The sequence below is a fragment of the Scyliorhinus torazame genome, chromosome 19, assembly GCF_047496885.1.
Source record: "Scyliorhinus torazame isolate Kashiwa2021f chromosome 19, sScyTor2.1, whole genome shotgun sequence".
Lineage (NCBI taxonomy): Eukaryota > Metazoa > Chordata > Chondrichthyes > Carcharhiniformes > Scyliorhinidae > Scyliorhinus > Scyliorhinus torazame.
The window spans coordinates 73186960-73201797 of record NC_092725.1 but is presented as its reverse complement, the minus strand read 5'-3'; the positions used below and the strand labels follow the sequence as shown (position 1 = coordinate 73201797).

Genomic DNA, 14838 nt, shown 5'->3' with positions numbered 1-14838 from the left:
GCTTACTGCTGATCAACCACCAGAAGTCAGCCAGCAATTAACACCAACCAGCTACCCACAGTAGCGCACAGGGAGCAAAAAGGAATGTAGTTGTAGTAGGAGACAGTATAGTCAAGAGAACAGAAATGGAGAATAATGTGGAAAAATGCAAGGTTGTCCACTATGGAATGATGAACAAGAAGCAGAATATTACTTAAATGGAGAGAGACTGCAGAATTCTGAGGTACTGTGACAATAAAGATTATTATTATCTGGGTGTCCTTGTACATGAATCACAAAATGTTAGCATGCAGTTAAGCAAGAAATTAGGAAGGCAAGTGGAATATTGACCTTTATTGCAAGGGGGAAGGGATGTAAAAGAAAGGGAAGTCTTGCTAAAACTGTACAGGTTATTGGTAAGATTACCACTACACCTAGAGCACGGTGTACAGTTTTGGTCACGTTACTAAAGGAGAGATATACTTGCATTGGAAGCAGTTGAGAGAAGGTTCGCTAGGCTGATTCCTGGGATGATGGTGAGCAGGTTGGGCCTATGCTCATAAGGGTTTAGAGGAATGAGGGTATATTTTATGAATCAAAAAAAATCTGAGGGGATGCTGGAAGAATGTTTCTGCTCATGGGGGAAATCTAGACCAAGCAGGAATGGTTCATCTCCCATTTAAGGTTGTAAAGATGGAGGATTTTCTTCTCTCAAGAGGTTATTAGTTTTTGGAATTCTCTCTCCAGGGCGCAGAGGAGTCTGGGTCATTGAATATATTCAAAGGCTAGTTATATCTTTGGTCAACAAGGGCATCCAGGGTTATGGAAGCAGGCTAGTGGTGTTAACGCTACAATCAGATCAGTCAAGATTTTATTGAATTAAAAACTAGGAATCTAAACAAGACAGAAATCCAAGAAGCAAAAGTGGAAGGCTGAAAATACAAGGGCCAAAGCAAATGGGGCCAGAATGCAAAATAAAGTGAATAAAAGTCAAGTCTGTGTGTCTTAATGCACAGAACATTCATAATAAGGTGCATTAACAGTGCCAATAGATATAAACAGTTATGATATAGTTTACAACTATAGAGATATGGCTTCAGAGTTTTCACGAATGGGAACTAAGCATCCAGGTGTATTCATGATCCAGGAATGACAGTCAGAAAGGGAAAGTAGGTGGGTCAGCATTTAAAGTAAAGGAGGAAATCAATGCAATAATGAGGAAGGATATTGGCTTGGAAAATCATGATGTGGAATCTGTGTGGGTGGAGGTGAGAAACCCCAAGGTGCAGAAAATCTTGTTAGGGTTGTCTATAGACCCCCAAATAGTAGTGGAGATATAAGAGAAGGTATTACACAAGAAATCAGAAATGCATGTAAATAAGGGTACAACTGTAATCATGGGCGACTTTAATTTACACATAGATTGGATAAACCAAAGTAACAATGGTATAGCGGAGGAGGATCCTGGATCGTACAAGTGTTTCTTTTAAGACCAATATACATTGAGGAACCAACAAAAGAACAGACTATTCTAGATTGGGTACTGTGCAATGAGAAAGGATTAATTAACACTCTTGTTGACTTGGGGAACAGTGAACATAATGTGATGGGAACAAGTTGAATCTGAAACTAGGGTCCTGAATAAAGGGAACGGTGATGGTCTGAGGCACGAATTGGCAAGGATAACTTGGGGAACCTCAGTAAAGTGGTTGATGGTGGCGTGAATTACAACAATTATTCATTCCCTTCTGGTGTAAAAGTAAAAGAGGAAAGGTGGCTCAACAAAGGCTTATAGAGGATAATATTAAATCCAAAGAGGAGACATATAAAATTGCCAGAATAAGCAGCAAGCCCGAGGATTGGGAACATTTTAACATTCAGCAAACCAAGACAAATAATTGATCAAGAGGAGGGAAATAGAAAATGAGGGCAAAACTTCAGGGAACATAGAAACTGACCGTAAAAGCTGCTAGAAATATGTGAAGAGAAAAAGATTCATAAAGACAGTGTCTTACAGTCAGCCGCAGAAATTATAACAGGGAGCAAAGAAATGGCAGAGGATTTGAATACATACTTTGGTTCTGTCTTCAGGACACAAATAAAATCCCAGAAATGTTAGGGAACCACGGGTCTAGTGAGAGGGTGGAATTGAAGGAAATCTGTATTAGTAAGAAAATGGTGCTGGGAAAATTAATGGGGTTAAAAGCTGACAAATCACCAACCAGGGCTTGATAATCTACATCCAAGGGTATTAAAGGAGGTGGCCTTGGAAACACTGTATGCATTGGTGGTCATCTTCCAAAATTCTACAGTAAATATATATTTTCTAACTGGACAGACTATATGTAGGGCGGATGTTTTCCCTGGCTGAGAAATCTAGAATCAGGGCATAGTCTCAGGATACGGGATAGACCATTTAGGACTAAGACGAGGAAATGTTTCTTCACTCAAAGGGTAGCGAACCTGGGGAATTCTCGATCACAGAGGGCTGTGCAGGCCAGATCACAATGTATTCAAGAAAAAGATGGATAATATTTTAGATTTTAATGGCATCAAGAAGTAGGGTAAGGAAGCAGGAATACGGCATTGAAATCGAGGATCAGCCCCTGATAATGAATGGCGGAGCAGACTCGAATGGCCTAAAAGCTGACGCATGCTCTTAGTTTCAATGCATGTTTTTATGAATGTGGCAGCAGGCCTGATGGGCTGAATGGCCTGCTCCTGCTCTTATTTTCTATGATCCCATGAAGCCAACCGATTACAACCATTGAGCAGCTAGACTAGGGCCAGCCAGTACCAGTAAGAGAGTCAGTCGCCACCAAAAGATATAAATGACCAGATGCCAGTCACTTGTCACCAGCCAAAAATCAGAAATGCCTCATCTCCAGTTAACAGGCAGTCAGGCAGCCCCTTTCATCAAATCAACCCGCAACCAATTCACAGCCTGACCTATCTCGATCATAGAATTTACAGTGCAGAAGGCCATTCGGCCCATTGTATCTGCACTGACCCTTGGAAAGAGCACCCTACATAAGCCCACACCTCCACCCTATCCCCATAACCCAGTAACCCCACTCAACACTAAGGGCAATTTTGGACACTAAGGGCAATTTAGCATGGCCAATCCACCTAACCTGCACATCTTTGGACTGTGGGAGGAAACTGGAGCACCCGGAGGAAACCCACGCAGACACGCGAAGAACGTGCAGACTCCGCACAGACAGTGGCCCAAGCCAGGAATGGAACCCAGATTCCTGGTGCTGTAAAGCAACAGTGCTAACCACTGTGCTGCCCTGTTGTTGATTCAACGCCAGCGTCCAAACAACTGTCCCAGTTTTACAAGAATATTAACACTGGCTGAGAAAGAAACACGCAGAATTGAAAACTGGACAGGAGAAAGGCCAACAACAAAAAACAAAACGGCGAGGTTTAGAGGCTGGGTTGACACAAAGTGAAGTGTCAGTATTGGGAGTGAGAGCAAGGACAGGAGTGTGAAAGCAACATGCCAAAAGCAACGGAGGGGTAGAAAAGATTCAATGCAAGAATCAGGACAGAGGAAAGAGGAGACAAGAGTTTCCAAAATGATGAATGGAGTGCAGGGACGAAAAGAAGCACGCTTAGATTGGAGGAGCAGGGGGAAAAAAGCTCAAAAATAAGATAAGATAATAGAATTAGGAGTGGGAGAGGCAGCTGTACTGGGGGGGGGGGGGGGGGGGGGGGCGGCGGAAACAGTCAACTACCTCTGTTGCTTTAGAAACTTTGTAATTGAGCAAGTATATAAAGCTTGTGATATTTCTCCTGTTACCATAACAACCTTGGATTAATTCAAACTTATTTTCAAAGTCAAGCGTTCACCAGCAATGTTGCTTTTTCTGCTCCTGATTCTGGCAGCATTCATTGCCTGATCCCATCATAAAAGTAGCTGAGGCAAGTGTATGATGGCAGCCAGAAAATTAACAATTTGGCTTAAAAAAAAACCTAGTGGGCCTACAGTCAACTACATTCTTGGTGAGCGTGGAATGCATCGTCACTGACAGCAGTCTTTTGAGACATCCTAACTATAAACGTTCCACTATTCCATCTTTCATTTATGCTCTTCCAGGCTTAACCAAGTGTAATTAGAGACCATTTCATAAAACATACCTTATGAGTGGCTTGAAAATATTCCAAAGAACTCGGATAAAGTTTGTTGGGTGCACCACATAAAGGGCTTTGAGATTTTTCTTGTATCTAGAAAAAAAAAGTTTTGAATCCAAGGAGCTGAAAAACACCACTTGACTTATATCTTACAAAGTGTCAAATCAGGGTGTTAGAACTGATGTACCCTAGACTCAATGAAAATTAAACAGCACATTTCATACCACCAGGCAGACATTGGGAGAATTCATCCAGAGGCACCATCATCTATTTTTGGTATGTCAGTCCAGGTCATCCACAGAACTAGATTTTGCTGAACTGAATGGTTTTACTTGTATTAGGAGTGTATTTACCGACTGAACTATTGGAATCCCAACAATGCAGATGGAGGCCATTTGGCCCATTGTGTTTGCACTGACCCTCTGAAAGAGCACTCCATCCAAGCCCACTTCCCCACTCTATCCTAGTAACACCTTAACCTAACCTACACATCTTTAGAGGCAGTTTAACATGGCCAATCCACCCGAACTAAAAATCTTTGGACAGTGGGAGGAAACCCACGCAGACACGGAGGACTGTGTAAACTCCACACAGTCACCCAAGGTCGGAATCAATCTGGCTCCCTGGCACTGTGAGGCAGCAGTGCTAACCACTGTGCCACCTACTGGAAAGCTGCATAGCATAACTTAACGTCTGACAAAAGCAGGTGAAATTTGTCAACAACAAGTGATAGGACTATGATCTCATTATCATAGAAAACAAGAAAACAGCTTGATATTTAATTGTGCATCAAAAATCCATTGTTCCTATTAATGTAAACTAAATATATAGTCATATGTCAATATTAGAAATCCTCCTCCAAGCATTATCCCCTAAACCTTCTGCTAGAAATAAAGGATACTTTTAGGCTTTCATCATTCATCGGTTTTCAGCTGATAATAGTCAACTCCCTGTCAGCATCATGGTTGCAGGTTGTTGTTGTTTGATAGAACAGACTTCAGAAGAAAATAAATGATCGTAGTGGACTTCTGATTTACGAAACAGCAACAAGGTGAATGATAGGGGCTGGTTTAGCACAGTGCTAAATCGCTGGCTTTTAAAGCAGACCAAGGCAGGCCAGCAGCACGGTTCAATTCCCATACCAGCCTCCCCGAACAGGCGCCGGAATGTGGCGACTAGGGGCTTTTCACAGTAACTTCATTTGAAGCCTACTTGTGACAATAAGCGATTTTCATTTCATTTCATGTATTTTTAAGGCCCAGCACTGATACAAAAACCCTGGATGATATTACTCATTTTGGACTGAATACGGCCAGAGTCACAGAAAGCAAACAAATCAAAAAAATAAACATAATTGTCAAGCATACTGTCAATTAGACAGAGCCACTTTGAAATGTTTTCTAAACAAACAGTTTGGACTATTCTCACCACACAAGCTTATTTGCAGTGTTTTCTGGCCGATTGCTTCAAACTATCAGTGTCCAAAGTAATCTTCTGCCACGTGAGCTTTTATTCCAAAAGGCTAATTTCTGGGGGAATATTAGAAAATACAAACAAGGAACACTCAGTGATCGCAGTGGGGAAACAAATAGTACAAGCTGTACTCCTGTTCAAAATAGGTAGAGACAAATAATTCAAAGCACTTGGCAATGCAAGGCCAACCTTGTTCTATGGGTTAAAAAAAAAACTCGGTAGGCCTTGCCAATTGGCAATGTTTTCTTCTCAATGTTGGGGTATTTATCCAAGTTACATGCTTATATGCAGCATATTTTAAACTGGAGCTTGACAAGAAATACAGAATAATAATAATGCACAATGGATCCATCGGCAGCTGAAAGGGGAAGTTTGATAAATAACTGGGTTGAGTCTGTTTATTATAATTGTTCCAAGTGCAGTAGAACAAAGAACAAAGAAATGTACAGCACAGGAACAGGCCCTTCGGCCCTCCAAGCCCGTGCCGACCATACTGCCCGACTAAACTACAATCTTCTACACTTCCTGGGTCCGTATCCTTCTATTCCCATCCTATTCATATATTTGTCAAGATGCCCCTTAAATGTCCCTATCGTCCCTGCCTCCACTACCTCCTCCGGTAGTGAGTTCCAGGCACCCACTACCCTCTGCGTAAAAAACTTGCCTCGTACATCTACTCTAAACTTTGCCCCTCTCACCTTAAACCTATGCCCCCTAGTAATTGACCCCTCTACCCTGGGGAAAAGCCTCTGACTATCCACTCTGTCTATGCCCCTCATAATTTTGTATACCTCTATCAGGTCGCCCCTCAACCTCCTTCGTTCCAGTGAGAGTACACTCTGGTTTCTCTTCAGATCGTGTAAATCATTTGCCTTATAACTGCTCCAGGTGAAATGTTGGCCGAGCGAGAGAACTCCTGTCTGAGTCAGAACATTGCTGGTTCAAATCTCACACCAGAAATTGAAATGGCAGTGCAATACGGGGGAAGTGTACTAATGTTTGAGATGCTGTTTTAAACAAGGTCCTGTCTTATTATTCTGTGCTGACATGTGAGATCGTGTAGCTCTTTCCAAGGAAGAGATGGGGAGTTCCATCAGTGATGTGCCCATTTATCCCTCAATCAACACCTTCAAAAACTGAATAAATGGTATGCCATTGTTGTTTGTGGAACCAGCTGTTAGATTAAGGTAACCAGGGTGGCACGGTAGCGCAGTGGTTAGCACTGCTGGCTCACGGCGTCGAGGTACCAGCTTCGATCCCGGCTCTGGGCCACTGTCCGGGTGGAGTTTGCATGTTCTCCCGTGTCTGCGTGGGTCTCACCCCCACAACCCAAAGATGTGCAGGGTAGGTGGATTGGCCACGCTAAATTGCCCAATAATTGGAAAAACAATGAATTAGGTACTTTAAATTCAGCTTTTTAAAAAAGATTAAGGCAACCGCTGTACTTTGCATGGAATATTTATCTAATCGCTATTGTATCAAGATTGAGGTCATTGTAGTGCGTCAAAGGGAAAAACCCAAAGCAGCGACTGTGATTTTAGATTTGGGAAAGGCCGACTTCAATGCAATGAGACAGAGACTACCCACAATAAACTAGGAAAATCTGTTAAAAGGCAGAAGATCACAGGAAGGTATTCAAAACCAAATTTAATGTGATGCAGAACTCATTTATACCCATGAGACAAGATCTCTCCTTGCCAAGGAAAATCCTTGTGGGCAACAAAAGAGGTAGGGACAACATTATAATGAAATGAAAAAGTGTACAAAAATCCATTAGAGAGAACATGGGGCGTCATTCTCCGACCCCCCCGCCGGGTCGGAGAATGGCCGTTGGCCGCCGTGAATCCCGCCCCCGCCGAAGTCTCCGGTACCGGAGATTGGGCGGGGGCGGGAATCGGGCCGCGCCGGTTGGCGGGACCCCCCCCCGCTCAATTCTCCGGCCCGGATGGGCCGAAGTTCCGCCCAGAAATTGCCTGTCCCGCCGGCGTAAATCAAAGCTGGTATTTACCGGCGGGACCAGGCGGCGTGGGCGGGCTCCGGGGTCCTGGGGGGGGCGCGGGGCGATCTGACCCCAGGGGGTGCCCCCACGGTGGCCTGGCCCGCGATCTGGGCCCACCGATCCGCGGGTGGGCCTGTGCCGTGGGGGCACTCTTTCCCTTCCGCCTCCACCACGGCCTCCACCATGGCGGAGGCGGAAGAGACTCTCCCCACTGCGCATGCGCGGGAAACTGTCGGCGGCCGCTGACGCTCCCGCGCATGCGCCACATTTCCGCGCCAGCTGGCGGGGCACCAAACGCCATTTCCGCCAGCTGGCGGGGCGGAAATCCCTCCGGCGCCGGCCTAGCCCCTCAATGTTGGGGCTCGGCCCCCAAAGATGCGGAGCATTCCGCACCTTTGGGCCGGCGCGATGCCCGTCTGATTGGCGCCGTTTTTGGCGCCAGTCGGCGGACATCGCGCCGTTGGGGGAGAATTTCGCCCATGAAATCTGGCAAATAGGAAAAAATCTGGCAAATAGGAAAAATACAAAGACCAGCAAAGGATGACAAATGAGATTGTAAAATGAGGACGAAGAAAAGGAACTTCAATTATATCAAAACCAATTATATCAACGTTTTTTTACAAACAAAGAAATGGTGGCCAACATCCCTCGGAGCAGATGATCTCCATCCCAAGCTTTAAACAAACGTATGTGACAATGTACTCAAAATCTTCCACAGTTCTTTCAGTATGGGAGAAATTCCTTTAGACTGGACCAGCTAGGCTAACTTCTGTTGCCAGAATGATCAGAGTTGACAATTAAGAACAAAACAACTGAGCACCTTGAACATTTCAGCTGAGAGTTGACGGCCATTTAGTTTAGAAGGATAAGTCATACCTATGATTGAATTTTTGAAGGTGTGACTAAAGAAATGGATAGAGGAATATCTATGGATGTTATTTATATGGGAGGGGATTCTCCGTCCCACCGCATCCGTTTTCTGGAGGGGTGCACCACTGCTGGCAGCGGAATTCTCCATCCCGGCAACCGACTAATGGGGTTTCCCATTGTGGCCACCCCACGCCATCGGGAAATCCGTGGGCGCGAGTGCACTGCCAATAAAACTGAGGATCCCGCCGGCGGAGAATCCAACCTGGGATTTCCAGAAGACTTTTGATAAAGTCCCCCAGAAGAGGTCAAGAGTTAAATTCATGGAACTGAAGGCAGGTTATTACCGTGCTTAGAAAATCAGCTGATTGGCAGGAGACAGAGAACAGGTCGACCAATGGACTGGTATTTAATTGGCAAGATTTGATTAGTCCCAGAAGCATCCCATGTCCCATAAGGATCGGTGTTGGGTTATCAACTATTCACTCTATTCATTAATAATTCAGATAATGGAATAAAATGTCACATATCCAAGTTTATAGAAGACACAAAGATGGGGTATTTCAAACATGTATAGTCATGTATAAACCATACAAAGCCTTAAGTTAGATCACACTCTGGAGTGAGCAGCTCTGGGCTTCCCATCGTAGGAGGCATGCATTGACCTCGGAGGCAATGCAGTATAGATCCACCAGAATAATAACCGAGCTTCGAGGTTTAAATTATGAGGAGAGATTACACAATTCTGGTCTGATAATCCCTGGAATGTCATCGGTTGATCAGTTTTCAAGATATTAAAGGGAACAGAAAAGGCGAATAGGAAATAATTTTGCTGGATTGGGTAAGTGGTCACGGTCTATTAGGGCCAAACCTTTTGAGTAGTATAACTGGGAAATACTTACATTCAGATGGTGGTAGTAGCTTGGAACTCTTCTCTCCAAACAGCAAACAATGCTAAATCAATTGTTAATTTCAGAGATTGCTAGATATTTGTTAGCCACAGGTGTTGAGAGATATGGAGCAAAGGCGGATATGTGGATATGATCTCACTGAATAATGGAACAGGTTCAAGGGGCCAAATGGCTGACTCAGGTCCCTATTTTCAACAAAATCACTGCTGTGTTGGTCGAAACACTCACGCCTACACTTCCAAAAACTGAAAGTTCTTGGGCACATCTCAAGGATGAAAAGGAAGCGCATTAATGCAAGTTAATTCTATTTTAATTTTCTCTTTTAAGTTGTACATTTGATCTACGATTAAGGAGCAGATGGTGGCATAGTGGTAATGTCATTGGACTAATAATTGAGGCAAATGACCTAGGGACAAGAGTTCAAATCTAACCAAGGCAGCTGGTGGAATTTAAATTCAATTAATAAATCTGGAATATAACCTGGTCTCAAGAAAACAATCTCATCGATTGTTGTAAAAAAATCAACCCATCTGATTCACCAATCCCGAGTGAAGGAAATCTGCTGTCCTTACATGGTCTGGCCTACATGTGACTCCAGACCCTCATCAATGTGGTTGACGCTTAACTGTCCTTGGAAATGGCCTAGCAAGCCACTCATGGGTGTTTAGGGATGGACACAAATGATGACCTTGTCAATGAAGCCTGATCAACCTCATTCCCAGAAATACTAGCGATCCACTTTGATTAATTTAGAAGAAATCTCCTTACTTTCTGTCAAATTCCTTGTATGCGTTCTGTAGCCAACTTAAAGATGGTTTGTTGCTGCTCCTGAGCCCAAAGTGAAAGTAAACAAGAATGTAATCGCTCTCAACATACTTGTCCAGTGTATACTTCAGATATCTGGATAGGATGGGGAAAGCAAAGCAAATTATTTGACTTATCAATGAAATGTCATTGCTACTGTCGCTAAAGTTTGAAATTTACTCTGACTTTGACCAGAGATACATTGCCAGAGATTGATTTTTTTTTTAATAGAAGAAATGTCATATTTCAAAAGATACATTTACAAGGCACTGAATGGCAACCTTCTAAAAGGCCAGACTAAAATGAAAGCAAATTTATCTTTGGAACGTGCCAGGGATTGATAAAGGTTTAATCAGAGATGAATAATTGAGAAAGTAGTTTGAGAGCAAAATCTAAATAGATTGCCTTTTGTACTCTGATTCCCCCTTTTTGTTAGTGATACTACCTGCCATTCCAATAACTTCCTCCTCTCTCCTGACAGCGGTGACAGATGTTGGGGCACTTCACCTTGATGGACAATCCTACACGATTGTTTAAATAGTGGCAGCATGGTAGCATTGTGGATAGCACAATTGCTTCACAGCTCCAGGGTCCCAGGTTCGATTCCGGCTTGGGTCGCTGTCTGTGCGGAGTCTGCACATCCTCCCCATGTGTATTGGGTTTCCTCCGGGTGCTCCGGTTTCCTCCCACAGTCCAAAGATGTGCAGTTTAGGTGGATTAGCCATGATAAATTGCCCTTAGTGTCCAAAATTGCCCTTAGTGTTGGTGGGGTTACTGGGTTATGGGGATAGGGTGGAGGAGGTGACCTTGGGTAGGGTGCTCTTTCCAAGAGCCAGTGCAGACTCAATGGGCCGAATGGCTCCTTCTGCACTGTAAATTCTATGATAATCTATGAAAACTAAGTGGGGGAGGGTTTGGTTAGATCTATTGCTTAGTTGAAGTTCCATAAGGACAAAGCTGACATCTACGGATCCACTACGGATCAACAAATAATGACCATGTGAAAAACCCAAATCTGTTCCCTCCTTCCTCGATCTGCCAATTCTAAAAGAACAGCTATAGATATGAAAGTGGACAACAAAGTAGGTGCCAGGACCTTTCATTTGAAGGCAAATTCTGTCAAACGCAGCTTACTTTCCATAATACAATCTGAGGACAAGCCAGACAGCATTTCTCATATAAGTGAGTTCAGGTAACCAATTTCAAGTCAATTTAATAAAATTGTTAAAAGTAAATAAGAATAATCTATTGCCATAAGATAGGAATCAGAATTAACTCATGATAGGGAAAAGACTAATGTCTTGGGCAGAGGTATCGGTGCATGTTCAAACAAATTATTTTTTCCAGTGCATTTAATGAATTATTTTTTTCTGAAACATTTAGCACTGTCTACCAATGGAAGAAAGGGATGGGAACTTTTAATGATTTCTGCGGGCTTTTCCGCAGTGGAAAAGGACAACCAGTAGAATTCAGTGTGGACTGAGTGTACGCCATTAGAAAAACTATGGCCAGCAGAGCAGATTGTCCCCCCTGCCTTAGCTGGGAACAAGTATAATGTTGGGCAGATGAAGAAACTACCAACTAAAATGAGAACCAAAGATAAATTTATCAGAGTATCAATAGCCCATATGTTACATACCACAAGGTGGCACTGTCAGATCAATTTTTACTCCGAAAAAGAATAGTGAGAAATTTCAGTCAAGATCCAACAAGTAAATTCACCCATAGATGCAACAGACTGATAGAATTATCAGTGCAGCTAGTGCCTTGAAAGGGGTCTATCTGGGTTGGTATGTTCACGAGCAACTAAACTGCGACATACTCAAAATAAATGACTCAAAATAAATGTCACGCAACTTTATTTTCATAAATTCATATTTCTCCAAATTAAAAATTGTGGGCAGCTTATCTTTTGAAGTATAAAAATATATTTAATCTGCCCATCAAATTAACTTGAGAAAGTTAACAGAAGTTGCTTCAATGCAGAACAACTTCCCTGAAGAGAGAGAGAGAGAGAGGCAGGAAGTTGCTCAACTGTATCACACTTATGAAAAGAGAGGATGGAAATGCCAATGTGACTCTTGGGAACACAAATTAAAGATTTTGTTATAGAAGATTATTTCGAACTTACTCCAGCAACTTCCGATGGTTAAGCTGATGGGAAGGAGGCATTCGGCAACAGCTAAAAATAACCAGTTTCCTGCCATAATTGTCATCACCTAATTGAAAAGAAACCAGATAAAGCTCATTTTGCTACATTAAAATGCTAGGAAGAAAAAAGAAAAGGGGAAAATGTACAACCAGGGGCTTTTCAGCCTATATATGTGTGTCAGCAAAATACGGCAATTACAATTCCTGTGCTTTTAGGAAGAGCCTTTTTCAAAATGCTTTTATTGGGTTTTTGGTATACGTAACAAAATATATATGCACACAGAATAGTAAGAATTTTGCAAGGGTGCATCTGGGCGGTGCCCCGAACGTTATTTACATCGCGGTCGGTTTTTGCTATTTACACAGATTTATTTTAGTTGTTTCTTCTTTCGCTCTTTGTTTTTTCCTCCTTGCCGTGTTTCCTGTGGCCGTGGTTCCCTGTGTCTCCTTTCCCGCCTCTGTTCCCCTCTCTTTTCTCTCTCCTGACTCCCACCGTTATTGTTCCTGCCCCCCCCCCTCTCAGGTTTGGTTGCAGGTCCTTATTTCCCCAGACCCTCCCCCTCCCTCCCCTTTTGTGTCTTGGCTACTTTCTCTTTATCCTTGGCTACCTAGTTTTTGGCCACAAACAGGACCCGGAACAGTGGGTGAATGGCTCCCATGTTCTGTGGAAGCCTTCTTCCGACCCACGGATGGCGAATTTGATTTTCTCCATTTGGAGAAATTCCGATAGGTCAGCTTTATGCAGTGCTGCTGACCACCAGTTGAGCAGGATTCTATGGCAGGCGATCATGGAGGCAAAGGCAAGGGCATCAGCCCTCCTCCCCATGAAGAGATCTGGCTAATCTGGTGCCCCGAAGACCGCCACTTTCGGGCACGGCTCCACCCTCATTCCCACCACTTTGGACATTGCCTCGAAGAAGGCTGTCCAGTACCCAGCAAGTCTGGGAAGAGCCTTTCTTTGACTTAATGAAAAATATATCCATGCTCTGGATAGTACCATTGGATCAAGTGATCTGGTGCATTTATGCATTGAGGTTATAAAGTTATTTGCTGTCTAATGTTGCAATTTTATTTACAAAGTGAGAATTATGGATTGCATGAGAGGGAGAGAGGGAGAGAGCGAGAGGGGGGAGAGAGAGGGGGTGAGGGGGAGAGAAAGAGAGAGAGGGGGAAAGAGAGGGAGAGAGAGGAGAGAGAGAGGGGGAAGAGATGAACAACTACCGCTGTATCTGTACTGGCAAACATATTCATATAATGGTGGTCATCAGGGTACAAAAAGCACATACTTGTTCCTAGTGAAGAAGTGTCATTGTAAATATTCCATGTCGTCCTGCTCAAAGCCCATGGTTAAAAAAATACTGTACATTAAAATGATGATCCAGTTCCTTTGCACCTCTTATTGCCCCATCCCATTGTAGAGTTAAGTAATGATTGAGTTAAGTAATGATTGACTCGATAATAAAAGTGACGGGGTATAACTTACTAATTTCAGTGCAGTCAGTTTCAATGGAACAAACCAAGGAGCGTAACCACCATCTAACAAAATGCCATTACTGAAGTCTACTGATGAAACCAAACATATCCAAAGTTGCTACGAAGAGTACAGAAACCTGGGACATTTCCAATGCACAGAGCTCCCTGGACGATTGAGGAGCTAATGAAATGGGTCCGTGGCTGTGACCAATTCTACATGGGGATTCAAAAAAAAAAAGGGAAAATACTTGTCATTGTTGTCTGTCCCTGGATTCATGGATGATGTCTACTCAAGGTCACGTGTTTCTGCCATGGGCCACCATGTGACCAAATAGACAGATTCTTGACCTGCCGATATTACGTTGGGCAGGGTGCCTAACAGTGTACCAGGATCCAGAGAGCAGGATTTGCTTCCTTTTTGTTTCTCATCTGCTGCCTCACTGCTTCATCAATAAGGCCTTTGGACTCAAAAGCACAATGTAGCTTGATCGACAATTTAAAAAAATATATTTTTTTATTCTCCTCCTTTTTCACATTTTCTCCCAGATTTGACCCACCAGCAATAAACAATAAGCAGTAACGAATATAATGTCAATTCCCATATCAACAACAACAATCCCATCCTCCCACCATCCCCAAATAATTGCCCACATGTTTTTTTTTTAATATAAATTTAGAGTACCAATTCATTTTTCCAATTAAGGGGCAATTTAGCGTGACCAATCCACCTAGCCTGCACATTTTCGGGTTGTGGAGGCGAGACCCACGCAAACACGGAGAATGTGCAAACTCCATACGGACAGCGACCCAGAGTCAGGATCGACCTGGGACTTCAGCACCGTGAGGCAGCAGGGCTAATCCACTGCGCCACCATCCTGCCCAATTAACATAAACAAATAACAAAAAGGAATCCGGAATCAACCATAGTCACATGAACACACGCGGTCCCCCTCCCTCAACCCTCCCAACTCGCCCCCCCCCCCCCCCAACTAATGTTCGATGTTATCCAATTCTTGAAAGTGCATGAATTGTAGAACCCCTCCA

At 43.4% G+C, this 14838-nt stretch overlaps 1 protein-coding gene across 1 annotated transcript in view; it reads right to left on the bottom strand.

The window, feature by feature from the left end:
* The window catches only part of LOC140396217 (rho GTPase-activating protein 8-like), a 122043-nt gene that overhangs the window by 56947 nt on the left and 50258 nt on the right, over window positions 1–14838 (bottom strand). Inside the window, exons 4-6 of the mRNA XM_072484533.1 lie at window positions 12302–12389; window positions 10135–10266; window positions 4123–4209 (exon numbers count right to left, since the gene is read on the bottom strand). Of these exons, the coding sequence (XP_072340634.1) occupies window positions 4123–4209; window positions 10135–10266; window positions 12302–12389 (307 nt within the window). The remainder of the gene's footprint in view (window positions 1–4122; window positions 4210–10134; window positions 10267–12301; window positions 12390–14838) is intronic.